The sequence below is a fragment of the Rhinoderma darwinii genome, chromosome 5 (genome assembly GCF_050947455.1).
Source record: "Rhinoderma darwinii isolate aRhiDar2 chromosome 5, aRhiDar2.hap1, whole genome shotgun sequence".
NCBI lineage: Eukaryota > Metazoa > Chordata > Amphibia > Anura > Rhinodermatidae > Rhinoderma > Rhinoderma darwinii.
In genome coordinates this window covers 236,948,816-236,971,106 of record NC_134691.1, presented here as the reverse complement: position 1 = coordinate 236,971,106, position 22,291 = coordinate 236,948,816, and the positions used below count along the sequence as shown (strand labels likewise).

The following is a 22,291-nucleotide window of genomic DNA, read 5'->3' as shown; positions in this document are numbered from 1 at the left end:
GCACTGCTGCAGCTAGATACCTCCTCTAGCAACCAGGGAATGTCTGCTCCACTAAGGAGTGGAATGGGAGCATAGGAAAGGCTAAACCGGTCCTGGTAGTGGGAGACTTATTAGGGAAGATAGGGCAATCTGTCACAAAGACCAGGAGTACTGAAAAGTTTGCTGTCTTCCGGGTGCTCAGGTTTGGCATATCGAGGATCAGGTTGACAGATTATTGGGAAGGGCTGGTGAAGACCCAACTGTCATGGTGCACATTGACACAAATGACAAAGTTAGAGGTAGGTGGAAAGTCCTAAAACATGATTTCAGGAACTTGGGTAACAAGCTCAGGGCAAGGACCTCAAATGTAGTATTTTCAGAAATATTGACTGTGCCACACCAGAGAGACAGCGGGAGGTTAGGGAGGTGGAACAAGTGGCTAAAGAATTGGTGTAGGAAGGAGGGGCTCGGGTACTTGGAGAACTGGCCAAACTTCTCTGTTGGCTACAAACTCTACGATAGGGATGGGCTGCACCTAAATGGGGAGGGGGCAGCTGTGTTGGGGGAAAAGATGGCTAGAAGGTTGGAGGAGTGTTTAAACTAGGGAATGGGGGAGGGCAATTACTGTATAGGAGGGGAGGACAGCGTAGCTAGCGAGCAGGGGCTAAGAAATGAACATGGGGTGGAATAGAGGAATGGGTTAGAACAGTTAGTCGGAATAAGAAGAAAAGTGGTACAGATAAACATATAAAGTGCATGTATACCAATGCCAGAAGCCTCAATAACAAGATTGAGGAATCAGAGTTGATAATGCTGGAGGAGAATTGTGACATAGTGGGGATAAGTGAGACATGGCTGGATGATAGCTATGACTGGGCTGTCAATAGCAGCGTTACAATCTGTTCGTACTAATAAGAAAGGGGGAGGGTATGCTTATATGTAAAATCCCACCTAAAACCCATTCTGCGTGATGATGTCTATGAGGGAAATGATCATGTGGAGTCCCTATGGGTGGAAATAAGAGGAGGGAGAAAGAATAATAAAATACTGATAGAGGTTTGTTATAAGTCTCCAAGTATAATGGAAGAAGCAGAGAATCAGCAAATAGATGAGGCAGCAAATCATAATGAAGTCATTATTATGGGGACTTTAACTACCCAGATATAAACTGGGAGGCAGAAACCTGCAGCTTCAACCAAGGAAACAGGTTTTTGACAATAATTAAAGGACCATTAAATTTCACAACTGGTGTAGGACCCAACAAGAGGGGGGAGGGGTCTCCTCCAGACCTAATTTTAACAAATAGGCCGGACAAGATATCAAAAGTACAGGTTGGGGGCTAGGTAATAGTGACCACAACATAATAACTTCTCATGTATACTTTAATAAGATGTTTGGTAGAGTACCTACACTAAGGGTATGTGCACACACACTAATTACGTCCGTAATTGACGGACGTATTTCGGCCGCAAGTCCCGGACCGAACACAGTGCAGGGAGCCGGGCTCCTAGCATCATACTTATGTACGATGCTAGGAGCCTCTGCCTCGCTGCAGGACAACTGTCCCGTACTGAAAAGATGATTACAGTACGGGACAGTTGTCCGGCAGCGAGGCAGGGACTCCTAGCGTCGTACATAAGTATGATGCTAGGAGCCCGGCTCCCTGCACTGTGTTCGGTCCGGTACTTGCGGCCGAAATACGTCCGTCAATTACGGACGTAATTAGTGTGTGTGCACATACCCTAACACTTAAATTCAGAAAGGCCAATTTTCATGGGCTAAGGGATGACCTTAGGGGCATAAACTGGGACAACGTCCACAAAAATAAAAATAAACAAACTAAATGGGACATTTTTAAAAGCCTCTTAAACCTTTCCCTCTGTAGCCACTTTTGGGCTAAATGACAGAGCTCCATTTTTCAAATCTGACATGTGTTACTTTATGTGGTAATAACTTTGGAACGCTTTTACCTATCCGAGCAATTCTAAGAACGTTTTCTCTAGGACGTTACAAGGCTTATAAGTTTAGCAGCAATTTCTCACATTTTCAAGAAAGTTTTAAAAGCCTATTTTTATAGGGTTCAGTTCTGAAGTGGCTTTAAGGGCCCTATATTTTGGCAAACCCCCATAAATCGCCCCATTTTAAAAACTGCACCCCTCAAAGTCTTTAAAATAGCATTTAGAAAGTTTCTTAACCCTTTGGGGGTTTTGCAGGGATTGAAGCAAATTGGAGGTGAAATTTACAAAATAGCTTTGTTTTTTTGCAAAAATTCCATTTTAATCCATTTCAGTTAACAGAAAAACACAACTCAATATTTATTGCCCAGATTCTGCAGTTTTTAGAAATATCCCACATGTGACCCTAGTGTGCTAATGTACTGAAACACTGGAGCACCTATTGGATTTTTTTCCCCCACTTACTTGGGGACTTGAAGACCCGATGTTCTGATCCCCTGTACAACACACTGCCCTACGTACCGTATTATTCGGACTATAAGACACACTTCTTAGCAAGAATAAATCTTGAAAAAAGTCCCTGCGTCTTAGTCAGCAGTTAAGAGGCCCGGATGCACCAAACCCACCTAACCAATTCCTTAACCCCTTCCCGACCCATGACGTTCGTCATGGAGCGGGGGGTGATATATGGAGCGGGGAGTGATATTTGGAGAAGGCTCACATGCATAGCCTGCTCGATACCCTGCAGGTGTCAGCTGTGTATTACAGCTGACACGATGCTCTAACGGCCAGCAACAGCGATCGTGCTGTTCCTGGCTGTATAACTATTTAAAGGGGTTTTCCCATTAAGGATTTTTATGACATATCCACAGGATGTGTCAAATGTTAGATAGATGCGGGTCCCACACCTATCTCTAGAACGGGGCCCCCTAACTCCTTTCTAGCTTTTTGTGTTCACGCTGCCTCCCGGCCACTTATGGATTAAATGGACGGGAGGAACGTAAACCGCATAACTCGCTGAGCTATGCTGTTTTCGTAAATCCCATAGTAATGAATGTCAGTTACGGAAGCAGCGTAGCATGCGAGTTATGCTGTTTCTGTAACTCCCGACCATGTAATCAGTAAGTGGCCGGGAGGCAGCGTGAGCACGAAAAGCTAGAACGGGGTTTAGGAGGCCCCGTTCTAGAGAGAAGAGCGGGTCTGAGAGGTAGGATCTATCTGAAATTTATGACATATCCTGTGGATATGTCATAAATGTCTCTCGTGGGAAAACCCTATGCCGCAGTCAATAGCGACTTTGGTATTTAAAACAGTTAGGAGAGGGATAGCCCCCTCCAACAGCCCAATAGCCCCCCCGCAACGCGATTGGGGGGCGCCAATGGTTGTCATGGCAGCCTGGGGGCCTAATGAAGGCCCCCAGGTATGCCTCCTGACTGTCTCTGCTAAGCCTTGCCTCCGGATTGCAGCACCAAGGAAGGTTATCAAACTATTCAGTTTAGAAAAAAGACTGCTTAGGGGCGATCTACTTACAATGTACAAATATATAATTAGACCGTACAGAGAGCTTTCTAATGATCTCTTTACACCTAGGACTATAACAAGGACAAGGGGGCATCCTCTGCGTCTAGAGGAAAAAAAGGTTTCACCACCATCACAAACGGGGATTCTTTACTCAGACTATGGAACTCTCTGCCACAGGATGTTGTGATGGTTGATTCTTTGAACAAGTTCAAGGAGGTCCTTGATGCCCTTCGATAATAATTTGTGTGGAACATAAGTTCAAGGTCACTTGTTTTTGTCTCCCTAACCCCACCCCTATCTGCTCTTATGGCTACAATAAAAATTTCTGTACACTGGTGCTTTGCGCCCCTTTACAGATACCAAATATCAAATAAAGGCACGATAGAAAAAAAAAAAAAAAAAGAGACCTTTGTTCCTTGGCATTATAGCAATCATATAGGTTGGGGTAAGTACACATATTATATATAGTATTGTTATACACAGTAGGGAGCGAAGAATATATTGTGGCATACATTTTTTTGATTATACTAATTACATTAGATTACCCGTATAAAAAATTAAATTTTTCCCTATTTTAGTCTATATATAAAAAAAAAAAAACATCAGCGGAAAAAAAACAACCCAAAAAAACCTCAAGACGTTTGACCAAAGTATAAAATTAAAAAAAATATTTACGCTTGCCATTGCAAAAGGTGATATTTTGCTTAATAAAGTTATTAAGGAATGTCTCATACAAAATGCATTGAATCTACCCATGGTTGCCAGGCTTCTAAGGCCTTATTATGTGCATTAAAGTGATTTAAAAGTAAAGTCTCATGGTGGCAGGTTTGATTTACTCATCTAATAATTTCCGATATGGGAGGTGAGACACTAGTCTTCCAGGACTTGACAATGGCCATTCTAGTAGCTATAAGTATATGATTAGTTATTGAACGGAACTCCATAGGGAATGTTGATCTTTATTCTATTTGGCACATTTTACGACAACTCCTGGCCACTCCCCTCTCTCGACATATTTCAAACAAAAGTATCTAAAACGCATAATGAAATTTGATGCAATTTGCAATAGAATTTTGGCACTTTTTGCTTAGTAAATCTCCCCCATTTTTTAAATGTTTAAAAATTCAGGGAAAATCCCCAAAATCTCTAGTGGGTTGAAATTTTTTTTAAATATGAAAGGATTTTTTAGTACTTTAAACAATAGAATACATAAACCAAAGTGTTGCTTATTATTAGAATGAGATATCAGAATTGAAGAAATATTAAAGAGAAACGTCACAAGTTACATACCATTCACAAAGCTGTTGATCAGCCAAGAATACCAGCTGTAAATAAATCATATTAAAATGTTGAAGACACAGAATTATGGAAATAGAGTACAATATATATACACAACAGTATTACAATCCATCTTGTAAACTCTAGTATTGTATGGATCTTACACACACAAGAGGTGAAAAGCTTTTTTTTATTTGTTCTAACAGACTAAAGAAAATGAGAAATAATTAAATACGCACAAATAAATAAAAGTACAAACTATGCCAAGGATCTTACCTTTTGTGTTTTATATTTAGAAGTGAATAAACCGCTCCCCCCACACACAGAGGGTATAATAAATATGACAGGTATTTCATAGCCTTAAAGAAACAGAAGAATGTTTTGATTTCCAAGTATTCATGACATACAATGGTTTGCGCTTACATTAGAGACCGGTGATGATCGGAATAAATGAAGGGCGCACACAGCGTTTTCCCTGCACATTTGACTTATGCATAGGAACATATCCGGCACATACATCAACCGATACCCATAGGCTCCCATTATACAGATAAAAGCCAAAAGAGTTTCCTTTTTGACTCCGTCGAGCGATATTCTTTGGGGATACCGTTTCTTTTGTTGGATAGAATAGCATAGTTGACTACACTACTCTATCCAGAGGCATCCCTCAAAGAAAGTATATTGCGCTGTACACATTTTTTACAGTCTATGGGTGACTGTATGGAATTAGTCACAGGCATCTGTTTAACGTATACGTCCTGAGCTATCCATTAGCCTTTCATGGCGTATTTGTTTAACAGAGGAAGTGACGGATGCCTAAATATGGCATGTGTCACCTATAGACTTATCAAATCCGTTTAATAGATACGTCATGAGTTCATGACATATATGTTTAATAGATCCCATAATGGTCTATAGGTGACTAATGCCACTATTAGGCATCTGTCACAGCCACCATTTAAAGTATACGCTGGAAAAATTTCCCAGTATAGATGCCAAACGGAGACCATAAACAGCATAAAAGGAGCTTAGTATCTGTTCAGATCTACTTCATGGTTTCCATTCATAATTGTGCCAGGTCCATTATACCAAACATACCATTGGTGCCCAATAGACCGCATTAAGTGATAATGGGGTCCATCGAATTTCGTCGTATGATATACTGTTTTTCCAGTTTATGCAGCGCGATTATTCCGGTCATATCTGACAGAATCTGCGACTGAAACAAGCCTCTTGACGCAGATGTTAACAGAGCCTTACAGCATAAGTTGTAGCCCATAACACAACCAAACCCAGTTCCAGTCTGTTTACATTAAACGTGTCTATTATCGGTGTATACTTATACCTAGATCCAGTAATCTAAAACCTCAATCTTACCATGCATTCCATGTACATACCTGGGTATCATACTCTTCAGTCTTCTTTTCAGATTCACTGCAGGTTCCAAACTATGGAAGAATAACACCCAATTACGCACTAAACAAAAACTACAAACCATCTTCAAAGAAACTCACATGCCCTTAAACTACTGGTTCAATGCATGAGGGTAACATTAGCCAACAGTATTAGACACAGCAGTTGTGTATAGTTCCTGCCACTAGGAGAACTGACAGATTGTTGTATAAACTCTGATATCACATCATATGGATACATTCTGCACCAAGGTAGAGGGAAAGACAAAATATAAGTGTAAAAGGAGGATGAAAACACAAAAGTTTACAATTTTATACCCAGATAACAACGACTAGTCCTAAAGTGTCAAGCGCTGCAAGATCTAATGGACAAGGTTGGTGCTTGTCACGCTGATTATATAATCATCCTTAGGTCTCATGTAACGCTTCTAGGGGAAAATACCTCTAATACCGCGTGCAATGGAGCAGGCTACAAGTTGTTTTCCTTTTGGATTTGTAATGAATCTGGCAAAAAAACAACAACTCTGTATGCCTCCATAATGGTGAAAGGAGGCAAACTGAGGTACAGCAAGGCCCCATGCACCTCTACGAGTGCATAGCAGCTCTGTACAACACAAATCCATAATATGGGCATGCGCATGGGGCCTTAAGTGTACACAGAAAGATATTTGACTGACATGGTCTCGCATGTCATGCGTCAACAAAAATCAAACGAACGTGGGAAAAATGGAAAGCCATTGCACGATTAAGTGCGGTCAAAAGATGGAGATCTGTGGAGCCACCAATTGTAACTGGCCGCTGCGGTCTACCCTTAAGAACCGTCCAAAGCACCTCTCCACCCATCATGTAACCCTGTCTGGCTGTCCCTTTAAACCCTCTGGTCATGACGCGGTCAATCTCTGACATAACAGTTTACCTTGATTATTGGCATCAGACCTCTCCATTGGAATGTGATTTTCAAGGCTTTCTTAACCTTCCACACCTGATCATAAATAAAAAAAATTACTCTTATCCTAGTCAACATTCAATCGAAAAGCAGCTTTTTTTTAACCTGACCGATGGAAACTGAAATGGAACAGGAATTTTTTTTTCTTTTCTGCCAATTAAGAGCAAAACTCTACATTACTAGTGGACTCTGCTCAATAATTTGATGCCATGCCTGGCCTAGAATCGGTGTGGTAGGCTCGCAACAAACTAGCGTCACAGTTTTTGTTAAATATGCAGTCATGAAATATCGATATTTAAAGAGGCTCTGTTACCAGATTCTCAAATCCCTATCTCCTATTGCATGTGATCTGCAATGTAGATAACAGTAACGTGTTTTTTTGGGGAAAAACGATCATTTTTGCCCAAGTTATGAGCAATTTTATATGTATGCAAATTAGCTTTTCAATGGACAACTGGGCGTGTTTTCTCGTATTACCAACTGGGCGTGTATTGTGTTTTTTACCAACTGGGCGTGTATTGTGTTTTTTACCAACTGGGCGTTGCGAATAGAAGTGTATGATGCTGACAAATCAGCGTCATACACTTCTCATCGTTCCCACCCAGCTTCTTTCACTGCAGACACACAGCGTGACGTCACCCACAGGTCCTTCAACGTTGGCGTCGGACAAAGAAGATACATCGGCTGCAGGCGTCCAAAAGGTTAATATGCTCGTCTCTAGGGAGTTTGCAATGCTTACCTGAACATGGTGATACTGCTGCAGATTCAACTCTACCCTCTGACGCCTGGAGCTGATGTGTCTTCTCTCTTCTGACGCCAAGGTTGAAGGACCTGTGGGTGACCTCATCGTTCCCACCCAGCTTCTTTCACTGCAGACACACAGCATGACGTCACCCACAGGCCTTTCAACCTTGGCGTTGGAATAGAGAAGACACATCAGCTCCAGGCGTCAGAGGGTAGAGTTGAACCTGCAGCAGCATGTGTCTGCAGTGAAAGAAGCTGTTTGTGAACGATGAGAAGTGTATGATGCCGATTTGTCAGCGTCATACACTTCTATTCACAACGCCCAGTTGGTAAAAACACAATACACGCCCAGTTGTCCATTGAAAAGCTCATTTGCATAAATATTAAATTGCTCATAACTTGGGCAAAAATTATCGTTTTTCAAAAAAAAACAAAAAACAATAAAAAAAACAACTTTGCTGTTATCTACATTGCAGCGCCGATCATCTTCAATAGGAGATAGGGATTTGATAATCTGGTGACAGAGCCTCTTTAAATGATCCCAACAAATTCTGATGGTTCCATTTGAATTATAGTGGGGTGCATCAGCTTACCGATATTTGACGCCAAGAAAAGCTCTGTAGAAAACGCTAATATGAACAGAGCCGAAGATAAATAATTGTCAGGTATAGTCTGTGATAAATTCTGGAGAAGAAACTTTGCCTCTGCTACAAGAAACAAGGTAATGTTGGCATACAGCTGACAGAGAAAGAAGAAAGTCCCTTAAAAAATTTTTAAGGGTCCTCAAGCTGTATTCGGCAAGATGTCAAATTGTTATACTTCACTAAATCACACACCAATGGCATTCAATAAGAATAATCTTTTTATTTGCTTATAAATTATAAAAATATAAAACCAACCTCTATTACAGCTCCAATGGCAGCAGGAATTAATACCAATAAACTGGTTTGTTCATCCAGAAGGAAAAGGAAGATTACTACAGTACTAAAGCAACGCCACAATACTGCAAAACAAAAAAGAAAACGCTTACAAAATTATTTGGATGTTGAACAGTAGATGCTTCCTCCAAATGGAACATCATCTTCTTAAGGGTTAAAGAGCTAGGGGGACATACATGGTACAGGTATATACAGCTGATGTAAGGGCAGGAGACTGAACATACATTAAAATCTGCCACCTGGGTAACTTATCAACTGTGCATTAAAAAGGCTCTTAAACATCCCCATTATGGATGTTTAGTACATTTCATCAGCATTGTAGTACTCAAATAATGCATTGAAACCTATGGAAGCATCCTCCCTACCCTTCACTGCTGTTGGTATATCAAAGCAGCACACTTTATCACAGAAGTCAGTAAAAGGATTAGATTTTTCAGTAAACAAAGTGGAACTATGCTGTAGCCATTGTGGTACAGTCCTAACCAGGACCCCCTTGAATTGGCTAAGGTGCCATGCACACGACTGTGCCCGTAATCACAGTCCGTGTTTACAGGCACGGCCGGCTGTGGATAATCGCCTGCATTTGCGGACTGTGCTCCCATTATAAAGTATGGGAGGACGGTCCGCAAAATTAAAAATTAGGACATGGCTTTCTACGGTATGAACATCTTCCAGTAAATATACGGGAAGATGTCAATCAGCCGTAGAAATGAGTAACTATAGAAATCTACGGTTGTGTGCATGGGGCCTAAACCTGTAGCACTGGAGAATAGCGGGCATCCCTAATGAGAAATGGACGACCATTTGGTTCTATGTGCTCTTTGCTCTAGAGAAATGTGGTTCTTCTGCCGATAATAGCTGAAAAGGAGTCTCCCAGCACTGCAGCATGAGCATTTCAGACCTAAAGTGTAAATCCCAAACGAAAATTTAAAAGGTTCTGAGACTGGTAACTTTTTCATTTTTTTCGTCAAAAACATCTGTGTAAAAGTTTTTTTTTGCGGGACAAGCTTTCGATTTTATTGGTATAATTTCTGGGTACATACAACTTTTTGATCAGTTTTTCATAAATTTTTTGAAAAACAGGTGGTGTTTATTTTTTTTTACGGCGTTCATCTTGCAGGTTAAATAATGTTATATTGTTAGGGCTCATTCAGACGAACGTGAATAATGTCCGTGTGCTGCGAATGGAAATCACGTGCAGCACACAGACCCATTGATTTCAATAGGGCCGTTCACACATGCAGGAGTTTTCACGCAGTGAGAGTCCGTTGCGTGAAAGCACTGCATGTCCTATATTGGTGCGTTATCACGCACCAACGCGCCCATTGAAGTCAATGGGTGATTGAAAACCACGCAACGCACACGGACGCACATCTATGATTTGCGCGTCAATTCAATTGAAAATACATTAAAAAAAGATGTGCTTTGCGAGTACGTGAACGACGCATGGCACTCGCAAAGCCCACTGACGCATAACAGACCAGTTTCACGCGCGTGATTCTGCTACGCTCGTGTGAATGTAGCCTAATAGTTCAGAATTTTACGGACGCACCGATACCAATTAGGATTTTTTAAAGTATTGTTTACATTGCTTTAGGGGAAAAAAGGAAAAATTATTTTTTTTGTTTCACTTTTAATATTGGTTTTGAATATTCCTAAAAACTCTATTTAATGAATGTAATTTTTTTCTTTTAGCCCCACTAGTGGCGTTGAACACGTGATTGTTAGATCACTTGCACAATACTTATGTATTGAGCTTTAAGCATCCGCCTATGAAGCCCTGACAAACCAAGATGGCAGATCTGGGGCATTCAATAGGCCCCCAAACTACGATTACAACTATCAGCAACCAGTGATCGCATCGCCCTGTCTAATGGTTTAGATGCCACAGTCACTATTGACCAAGCGGTTAAAAGGCTATGATCGGAATTATCCATCCGTTAGTGCAAGCTATAACATACATGTGAGCCCGCTCTATACCCCCTCCCACCATCACCTATGGCGTACATGTACGTCAAATGTCAGGAACGGGTTTAACTTTTACCGTGGCTAGAGTATGAGGGCTAGAGCTTGGATCCTGGTATTATACTAAAGTTCAGAATCTTGGCTTACGAATGATACCAGGCTCCATATTTAAAGCAAAACTGTCTGCAACTTTAAACTTGTGATGGACACTCTGGTCTCAGCGGTTTGTCACGCGTTTGTGGAGACTTACATTTTAAACTTTGTAGGGATCGCATTGGGCTGGAGGAGCGGCAGCTTATGAATATGCTAGACTAACGGTTAAGATGTAAGTTCTCCATAACCAGAACTTAACCCCTTCCCGCTCCTTGACGTACTATTACGTCATGGCAGCTCTATCGTTCGCGCTCCATGCCGTAATAGTACGTCTTGCAGTTAGAACAGCGGTGCGCGCGCCCGGCGCGTTCATGCGCTGTGATAGCTGCTGTTTCTGACAGCAGGCTATCACGGCATAATGGGACGGGACCATTTACTATGGTCCCGCCTCGCCGATCGCCGCTATTGGCTAGTCAGTGAGTAACTAGCCAATAGCAGCGATCGGTCTCATTCAGCACAGCAGTGCTCGAGCCCGGCGTTCCTGAGCTGTGATAGCTGCTGTTTCTGACAGCATGCTATCACAGCATAATGGGCCGGGACCATTTACTATGGTCCCGCCTCGCCGATCGCCGCTATTGGCTAGTCAGTGAGTAACTAGCCAATAGCAGCGATCATTCTCGTCACTTCCTCTCTCTGACCTCACATCCTGCTGCAACCGCCCTGAACGCCCTGTTGGAGTTAGCGAGGCGTTGAGATCGGTTGTGAGCAGAGAGTCAGAGAGAAAAGAAGTGAAAAAAAGTGAAAAAAAGTTTCTAAAACAACGTTTTTTTTGCTTCCCACCACCCCATCCACTACCCACTCCTGTTCCCTTCCTCTTTGAGTTCTACCCACGTTTTTTGGTCAGTGATCTCCTATCACTGACCACTTTTCAGTCTTCAGGACCACATTTCTTGGTCCCTGGGGATTTTTTTTTCATTTTTTTCTATATAAAACATAAAACAAAAAAAAAAATATAAAAAGAAAAAAAAGAAACAAAAAAAAATAGTTAGTTTAGCCAATTTTGAAAATTTAACTGGTTAGTTTAGTATTAGGGTTAGTTAGTGTCAGGGAACCGTCAAAAAGCGTAGTTAGGTATAGTGTCAGGGAATTTAGCGTCAGGAATCGGTCACCGTAGATAGGCTTAGCGTTAGGGATCCATCACCGTAGTTAGGTTTAGCGTCAGGGAAGCTCGGAATAATTAGATAGGTTTAGTGTCAGGCACCCGTCACCGTAGTTAGGTTTAGTGTCAGGGAAGCTTGAAATAATCTAGATAGGTTTAGTGTCAGGGAATCGTCGCCGTAGTTAGGTTTAGCGTTAGGGAAGTCCACATAAAATTTAGTTAGGTTTAGTGTTAGGAACCCTCGCCCTAGTTAGCTTTAGTGTCAGGGAAGTCCACTTGCTCTCTAAAAACAAAACACACATTTGTGCTAGTTGTGCTATCCTATTGCTCCCAGTTAGGGATTTATTTTTTTGCAGTATATAAATTTTGTCTTCGCACAACAAGCATGTCCCAACGGACATTTACTGCTGAAGAGGCGTATGCATTTCTGGCCTCCGACACAGACTCGTCGGATGGCGATACACTATTTTATTTGTCTACCTCCTCATCCAGCGATGAAGAGGAGGGACCCCCTAGGAGACGCCCCAGGACCACCACCATAGTAGAAATCCCTGAGAGAAGTGACCCCACAACAAGTGATACCCCTGAGCGAAGTGACCCCATTTGGACGCCCACACCAGACCATTATGAACCCCAAATCCCTGAGTACACGGGCAGCCCAGGCATCAAATTTAACACGGCAGGGTTCAGTGAGATGGACTTTTTCAAGTTCTTCTTCACTGATAACTTTATAGAGCTAATGGTCACCCAGACTAATTTATATGCCCAACAGTATATCACCAAGAACCCCAACTCATTTTATGCCCAATCCCAGAGGTGGACTCTAAAAAAGCCATCCATTAGGACCTACTGGAGCACGGACATCCTATACCACACCCCGATGTACCGTATGGCCATGTCCAGGATGCGTTATGAGGCAATACTTCGCTTCCTACATTATGCCGATAATGAGCAGTGCCCACCCCGAGATGACCCCAGTTTTGACCGTTTATATAAACTGAGACCCCTATTAGACCATTTCAGTGCCCGGTTTGCCCAAGCATACACCCCCGAGAAGTGTATTTCCATTGATGAGTCCCTGGTACATTTTAAAGGGAGGCTTCAATTCCGCCAATACCTGCCAAGTAAGAGGGCAAGGTATGGCGTGAAGTTGTATAAGCTGTGCGAGAGTGCATCAGGGTATACATATAAATTCAGGATATATGAAGGGAAGGACAGCAGTATTCAGCCCCCAGAATGCCCCCCCTTACTGGGAATTAACGCAAAAATTGTGTGGGATTTGGTGCACCCACTGCTGGACCAGGGTTACCACCTCTACCTGGATAATTTTTATACCAGCGTCCCGCTCTTCAAGTGCCTCGCTTCCAGAAGGACTGCGGCATGCGGCACTGCTAGAAAAAATCTTAGAGGCCTCCCTAAAACACTGCTTGGGCAAACACTCAGAAGGGGTGAGAGCAGGGCACATTCTAGTAGCAACATATTGTGTGTCAAGTACAAGGACAAGAGAGATGTCCTTGTATTGACAACAATACATGGCCACACCAGTACCCATGTACCTGTACGAGGTACCAGTACAGAGACCCCCAAACCAGATTGCATCCTGGACTACAATAGGTACATGGGAGGGGTGGACTTGTCAGATCAAGTCCTGAAGCCCTACAGCGCTACGCGGAAATCGAGGGTGTGGTATAAGAAGCTGGCCGTGCACATCATACAGATGGCATTGTACAATGCGTACGTGCTACGTCGATGTGCAGGCCAGAGGGGAACTTTCCTGGAATTTCAAGAGGTGGTTATAAAGAACCTAATTTTTGGCGACCAGGAAGGAGGGGCACCCAGTACTTCTGGAAGCGAGGCCACACGCATCGTACCAGGGCAACACTTTCCAGGAGAAGTTCCCCAAACTGGCAAGAAGGGAAAAAGTCAAAAGAGGTGCAAAGTGTGCTATAAGAGGGGGATAAGGAAGGACACAACATACCAATGCGACACGTGTCCCGAAAAACCAGGGCTCTGTATGAAAGATTGTTTTAAAATTTACCATACATCCCTTGATTTTTAATTTACCCTGATGCACTCCGCACAGCTTATCCCCCTCATCTTTCCCTTTTGAGCCCTGCCATGTGCCCAAGCAGCAAATAACAGCCACATGTAGGGTATTGCCGTACCCGGGAGAACCCACATTACAATTTATGGGGTGTATGTCTCCGGTGGCACATGCTGGGCACAATATATCGGACACTGAAATGGCATATATGTATAGGAAATTGCAAATCTCACTTTGCACCATCTACTGCGCATTACCTTTTACACAATAACTGTTGGGTCAAAATGCTCACTACACTCTAGATGAATGTCTTAAGGGGTGTAGTTTTTAAAATGGGTTCACTTCTCGGGGGTTTCAACTGTACTGGTACCTCAGGGGTTCTGCCTACATGACTTAGCACCAGAAAAGCTCCAGTAGGCTAAATGGTGGTCCTTCCCTTCTGAGCCCTGTCGTGTGCCCAGGCAGCTAATAACAGCCACATGTAGGGTATTGCCGTACCCGGGAGAACCCACATTACAATTTATGGGGTGTATGTCTCCAGTGGCACATGCTGGGCACAATATATCAGACACTGAAATGGCATATATGCATAGGAAATTGCAAATCTCACTTTGCACCATCTGCTGCGCATTACCTTTTACACAATAACTGTGGGGTCAAAATGCTCACTACACCACTAGATGAATGTCTTAAGGGGTGTAGTTTTTAAAATGGGGTCACTTCTCGGGGGTTTCAACTGTACTGGTACCTCAGGGGTTCTGCCTACATGACTTAGCACCAGAAAAGCTCCAGTAGGCTAAATGGTGGTCCTTCCCTTCTGAGCCCTGTCGTGTGCCCAGGCAGCTAATAACAGCCACATGTAGGGTATTGCCGTACCCGGGAGAACCCACATTACAATTTATGGGGTGTATGTCTCCAGTGGCACATGCTGGGCACAATATATCAGACACTGAAATGGCATATATGCATAGGAAATTGCAAATCTCACTTTGCACCATCTGCTGCGCATTACCTTTTACACAATAACTGTGGGGTCAAAATGCTCACTACACCACTAGATGAATGTCTTAAGGGGTGTAGTTTTTAAAATGGGGTCACTTCTCGGGGGTTTCAACTGTACTGGTACCTCAGGGGTTCTGCCTACATGACTTAGCACCAGAAAAGCTCCAGTAGGCTAAATGGTGGTCCTTCCCTTCTGAGCCCTGTCGTGTGCCCAGGCAGCTAATAACAGCCACATGTAGGGTATTGCCGTACCCGGGAGAACCCACATTACAATTTATGGGGTGTATGTCTCCAGTGGCACATGCTGGGCACAATATATCAGACACTGAAATGGCATATATGCATAGGAAATTGCAAATCTCACTTTGCACCATCTGCTGCGCATTACCTTTTACACAATAACTGTGGGGTCAAAATGCTCACTACACCACTAGATGAATGTCTTAAGGGGTGTAGTTTTTAAAATGGGGTCACTTCTCGGGGGTTTCAACTGTACTGGTACCTCAGGGGTTCTGCCTACATGACTTAGCACCAGAAAAGCTCCAGTAGGCTAAATGGTGGTCCTTCCCTTCTGAGCCCTGTCGTGTGCCCAGGCAGCTAATAACAGCCACATGTAGGGTATTGCCGTACCCGGGAGAACCCACATTACAATTTATGGGGTGTATGTCTCCAGTGGCACATGCTGGGCACAATATATCAGACACTGAAATGGCATATATGCATAGGAAATTGCAAATCTCACTTTGCACCATCTGCTGCGCATTACCTTTTACACAATAACTGTGGGGTCAAAATGCTCACTACACCACTAGATGAATGTCTTAAGGGGTGTAGTTTTTAAAATGGGGTCACTTCTCGGGGGTTTTAACTGTACTGGTACCTCAGGGGCTTCTGCCTACATGACTTAGCACAAGAAAAGCTCCAGTAGGCCAAATGGTGGTCCTTTCCTTCTGAGTCCTGCCATGGGCCCAAACATCAGTTTATCACCACAAATGGGGTATTGCCGCACTCAGGACAAATTGGGCAACAAAATGGGGTGTTTTATTCCTTGTGAAAATAAGAAATTTTGAACAAAAATTACATCTTAATGGAAAAAAATATCATTTTTTTAATTCACAGCCCAATTCAAATAGGTGCTGTGAAAAAACGGTGTGGTCAAAATGATAACAACAACCATAAATGAATTCCTTGAGGGGTCTAGTTTCCAAAATGGGGTCACTTCTGGTGGGTTTCCATTGCTTTCATACCTCTGGGGCTCTGCAAATGCGACATGGAACCCGAAAACCAATCCAGCAAAATCTGGACTCCAACAAACACATAGCGCTCCTTTCCTTCTGAGTCCTCCCATGGGCCCAAACGGCAGTTTATCACCACAAATGGGGTATTGCCGCACTAAGGACAAATTGGGCAACAAAATGGGGTGTTTTATTCCTTGTGAAAATAAGAAATTTTGAACAAAAATTACATCTTAATGGAAAAAATATCATTTTTTTAATTTCACAGCCCAATTCAAATAGGTGCTGTGAAAAAACGGTGTGGTCAAAATGATAACAACAACCATAAATGAATTCCTTGAGGGGTCTAGTTTCCAAAATGGGGTCACTTCTGGTGGGTTTCCATTGCTTTCATACCTCAACACCTCTTCAAACCTGGCATGCTGCCTAAAATATATTCTAATAAAAAAGAGGCCTCAAAATGCACTAGGTGCTCCTTTGTTTCTGAGGCTTGTGTTTTATTCCACGAGCGCACTAGAGCCACATGTGGGACATTTCTAAAAACTGCAGAATCTGGACAATACATATTTAGTAGTATTTCTCTGGTAAAATCTTCTGTGTTACAGAAAAAAATGGAATAATATTGAAATTCAGCAAGAAAAATGAAATTTGCAAATTTCACCTCCACATTGCTTTAATTCCTGTGAAATGCCTGAAGGGTTAAAAAACTTTCTAAATGCTGTTTTGAATACTTTGAGGGGTCTAGTTTTTAAAATGGGGTGTTTTATGGGGGTTTCTAATACATAGGCCCCTCAAAGCCACTTCAGAACTCAAGAGGTACCTTAAAAAAAAGGCTTTTGAAATTTTCTTAAAAATATGAGAGATTGCTGTTTATGTTCTAAGCCTTGTAACGTCCAAGAAAAATAAAAGAATGTTAAAAAAACGATGCCAATCTAAAGTAGACATATGGGAAATGTGAACTAGTAACTATTTTGGGTGGTATAACCGTCTGTTTTACAAGCAGATGCATTTAAATTCTGAAAAATGCAATTTTTTCAAAATTTTCTCTAAATTTTGCAATTTTTCACCAATAAACACTGAATATATCGACCAAATTTTACCACGAACATGAAGCCCAAAGTGTCACGAGAAAACAATCTCAGAATCGCTTGGATAGGTTTAAGCATTCCGACGTTATTACCACATAAAGTGAAATATGTCAGATTTGAAAAATGGGCTCTGAGCCTTAAGGCCCAAACTAGGCTGCGTCCTTAAGGGGTTAAAAGATAAAATAGATGGGTCCTTTCTCACTTATGCTCTTGAGATTTAGCATTCTAAGGCTGAATGCACAGGTTGCATAATTTGATGCAGAAAATCTGCCTCAAAACTGCAGGTATACGCACGTAATTTCGCAGCTAAAACCCAATGGTGCGGTTCTTATATTTTGATGTGGAAATAGGTGCGTTTTTATGCTGCGTATTTTAATGCATTTTTCTTTAAAAATAGGCAGCTACAATTCGGAAGCGGAAATGCAGGATAAATTGACATGCTGCAGATTTTAAGATACGCACCGCAGGTCAATATTTACACAGAAAAAATCTGCACCGTGTAGATGAGATTTTTTGAAATCTCATTTACTTTGCTGGTACTGTATCACGCTGCGAATTTGCGCAAATCCGCAAATAATATGCAACGTGTGCCAACAATTTTTACTTATTTTCCCAACCTGTTTTGTGATCGCATCTAGACAGAAAATTCTGGATTCTGGAGGAGTGGACAGGTTACTATTATAATTAAATTACCATAGGGACACCATTGAGTTAAAAGAAAACCTAATTGGGAGAAAGAATTAAGGATACATTGGCACAATGCAATTTATTGGACTCTACTATGGAGTCATTCATATAGAAGAGGTTTATCTAGCTATAAACACCCACCTATTACACATCTATATTACATAGGGTTATTGTCAGACATTTTTACACAAGTAAACTTGGTGTGGAAACAAAATAGGTTTACTGTATATTACCTTTAGGGTATAGTATATCAATGTTGGTCACTTTATATTATTTACTATCAGAGTGTATATTATGCATCAATTTGTGTAATCATTACTTTTATTTGTAATGGCCTTTTTTTTAAGCACTTACTCCTTTACGTGTTTTTCTGCTACACGATTTGGTTATTAAGAACAACTCATACTATTTGAATGACACATGATAAACTCTATCCATCCATCCAGCTCGTCAGCAGAGGGAAGCATGAAGCTCTCGAAAATGTTCTGGTAGACGGCTGTGCTGACTCTGGACTTGGTATAACACAGTGGACCAACACCAGCAGATGACATGGCTTCCAAATCATCACTGACTGTGGAAACTTCACACTGGACTGCAAGCAACTTGGATTGATGCCTCTCCACCCTTTCTCCAGACTCTGGGACAGAGATTTCCAAATGAAATGCAAAATTTACCTTTATCTGAAAACAGGACTTTTGACCACTGAGCAACAGACCAGTCCTTTTTCTCCTTAGCCCAAGTAAGACGCTACGGATGTTGTCTCAAGGACAGTTGTAGCCCATGTCCTGGATACGTCTGTGTGGTGGCTCTTGAAGCACTGACTCCAGCCGCAGTCCACTCCTTGCAAATTTCCCCTAGATTCTTGAATGGCCTTTTCTTGACAATCCTTTGAAGGCTGCGGTTATCCCTGTTGCTTGTGCACCTTTTATTTACCACACTTTTTCCTTCCTCTCAACTCTCCATTAATATGCTTGGGTACAGCACCAGACTGTTGGACCATTTTTAATTGAGAAGGACTAGTGTGTGTGTGTGTGTGTATATATATATATATATATATATATATATATAAATAACTTTTTTTTGCTCCTACTACAGGGCTAAACAGATGACACATGTAATCACCCCCTGTACCTAATCAGACCATTTGTCGACTCAGTGAGGCCCCATGCACGCGACCGTAAAAATTGTCCATGATTGCGGAGAGCAATTACAGACCCATTCACTTCTATTGTCCACTGACACCTTCCCGCTTATTTCCAGGAAGGTGTTCGGGCCATAGAAGTGTAATACAACTTCTACAAAAGATTGTTTTTTACGGTCCGTGCGCCCATACTTTGTATGGGAGCATGGGCCGAAAATGCGGGCGGCTGTCCCTTGAGTGAGGAAACAATCTTACAAGCCCTTGAGTGAGGAAACCCACCCAATTTGTATGGAAATTTATGAGTAACTAATTGCTTAAACAGTAACATTTGACAATTTTCATACCTGCTTTTGTTGACATCCCAACCATATTTTTCTTCTTTTTCCAAAAACTGATGTCATTTTTAAATGCAAGAAAATCAAATAAAAGCTGAAATGTAGAAGACAAACATACTGTAGATTTTAAATAAAGTTAAGTCAACCACACCATAGAGCGATAGAATTTAATTTACAATAGGCTATAATGCTGTATTTAAACCGTTGCGAAACCCTAAACGTCCGGGTAGTTTTCCCTTAACTCTGCAACGACTTTTCAGAACATGCCGCAGATTTCACCGATTTAGAGATCCCCCGCTGCCTGGTGCTCCCTGGTACAGCGGTCTCTAGACCGATGAATTCACTGAGCATTACCCGGAGACCAATCAGTGTGGTCTTCGGGCATGTGATCGTTTTAACAGCCGGTCACAGTGATCATATTACTTCCCCCATCGGCGCTACCCACCGGCTGCATTTAGCTCCGTGATACAGCTGTCTCTAGACAGCTGATATCACAGAGCTTTAACCGGAGACCAATTAGGGCCCATGCACACGAATGTGCTTTTGCGGCCGCAATTCCCCTGAAAATCCACGGGATAATTGCGGCCCCATTAATTTCTATGGGGCCATGCACACGACCGTGGTATCCTGGACCGCAGAAAGAACAGGCATGTCTTATTACGGCCGTGCTCATAGAAAATAATGGACGCGGCCATGTGCACGGCCTGCGATTTGCGGGTGGCTCGAGGGTGACACTCCGCTGCCAGCAGACCCGAAAATCACGGCCGTGCACATGGCTACGGTCGTGTGCATGAGGCCTTAGTGTAGTCTCTGGTCATGTGATCATTGTGACAGGCTGTCACAGTGATCACAGAAAAGTTTGTTAGTAAATAAACTTATCTATTGGTTGCATCTTCTTCTCCTGGCAGGCTGCCATAGGGGGAGAAATGTAATGTAAAGCAAAGCGCAAACACACACACTTTTTTCCCCCATAATAAATATATGTGTGTGTATCTATCTTATCCATAAAAAAAAAAAAGATGTTATAATTAGCCAAATGCACATTTTTTTGTCATACAAAAAAGACTATTCTATCTCGTATATACATTGCATGTAATGACAGTCAAAGTGGTCACCTCGCGGTAATTTTACTTACGATGTAGGCTACTGAACAAAGCGAATTTTAGCCATGCGACCTGTGTTGTGGCCAAAGTCGCAGTATAGCCCCAGCCAAAAACTATACTATATATCAATATATATGTGATCGATAGATAGATATAATAATATTTATTTGTATAAAAAAAAACAAAAAAAACAAAAAAAGCATTTAGATAGATATATCATAATAATGATAATATCTTTAGAATACATATGATTATTTGTGCCCTACAAATAAAGATTATTATCTCTATCTAATATCATATACATTGATATATTTTACAGGTTCAGGCTGGAGCTACACAGTGACTTTAGGTACGACGCAGGTCACATTCCCCAAATTTTTTTTTGTTCCGTAGCCTACATTGCCATTAATTAAAAGTAAATGTGGTCATATAGTGACATGAAAGTTGCAGTTGCAATTTGCTGCAGATTATACCTGTGGATTACAGTACAAGGCAAGTAGATGAGGTTTTACAAATCTCATCCACATGCTGCAGACATTTTTCGCTTCAGATTTTCAAATCTTTGAGGTCGTTAAATGAATGCCCCGTGGGTCGAATTTTCTAAAATTAGTAATTTTGGGGCGTCGACAGTTTTTGGCACTTCACAACATCTATAGTAGTATATGGTGTCAACAACCAGATTTGGAAAATGTGCTTTTCAAAAGCCAGTTTGCGCAGCTTTCATTGTAAGCTCCACCTTGCGCCCACATTTGGCACCGCTGAAGACGGCAAAAGTTGCCAAATATATATTCAGATGCGTTTACCCAGTGGCATGGACCAGATTTAAAAAGACATCACCTAGATTCACATATTACAATTTTTTTCACTTTTTTAAATTTTTCCTTACATATTAAAAAAAAAAAAAAATATAAAAAAAAAATATAAAAAAAAAAATGTTTTTTAATATGCTTCATATGCTTCAACAACAATTTGCTTTTAAATTGTCACATGGCTAAAACTTGAAAATGGGCCTGGTCAGGAAGGGGGTAAAGCCAATCTGTCACCTGACAGATCCCTTTAATAGAAAACATCTATAAGATGATGCTCATAGTATTACACTTCCGGGCAGGGGGTTTATACATTAGCGCCACCCAGGGGTACCACATGGTCGCTGCTGTAATTCCTTTCTGTGCAGCTATGCAGTGCCCGCGTCTACATGATGCGCCATAATTAGGCATGCGCTTTAGAACAGGAAGTTCAGGCTGTAGTTCAGCAGGTGCAATAGCACCAGATGAAGCACAACACTTATAAATGCTGTTTGCTACAGTAAATGGTGAAAGAATCCCTTTAAATAAAAGCATTGTGTTTTGCCAGCTGTGAACAATTGATAAAAAATGACATGTACTTATATATTATTTGCTGTAGACCAAAGATAAACTTACATGAAAAGCAGCCACAAAAAAAGTAAGAGCTAAAAAATAAAGATTGGTGTCCACAAAAATCCCCTTTACTTCATCTGCATCTTTTTCAGAGAAACCTACAAAAGTAAAATAATGTCACATTATATATATATATACACACATCACATCGTCAAAAAATATCAGGAAGCGTTCTAGTTAATCTGGCTAGGTTATATTGTAGGCAAATGATGAAATTGTCAACTTTAAAGAGAACCTTTCACCTGCCC

General features: G+C 41.7%; 1 protein-coding gene across 1 annotated transcript in view; it reads right to left on the bottom strand.

Moving 5' to 3' along the window:
- Nucleotides 1-22,291, bottom strand: part of CLPTM1L (CLPTM1 like) — an 86,685-nt gene that overhangs the window by 10,220 nt on the left and 54,174 nt on the right. Inside the window, exons 8-14 of the mRNA XM_075827003.1 lie at nt 22,047-22,141; nt 19,532-19,616; nt 8,735-8,838; nt 7,062-7,127; nt 6,131-6,181; nt 5,010-5,092; nt 4,746-4,780 (exon numbers count right to left, since the gene is read on the bottom strand). Of these exons, the coding sequence (XP_075683118.1) occupies nt 4,746-4,780; nt 5,010-5,092; nt 6,131-6,181; nt 7,062-7,127; nt 8,735-8,838; nt 19,532-19,616; nt 22,047-22,141 (519 nt within the window). The remainder of the gene's footprint in view (nt 1-4,745; nt 4,781-5,009; nt 5,093-6,130; nt 6,182-7,061; nt 7,128-8,734; nt 8,839-19,531; nt 19,617-22,046; nt 22,142-22,291) is intronic.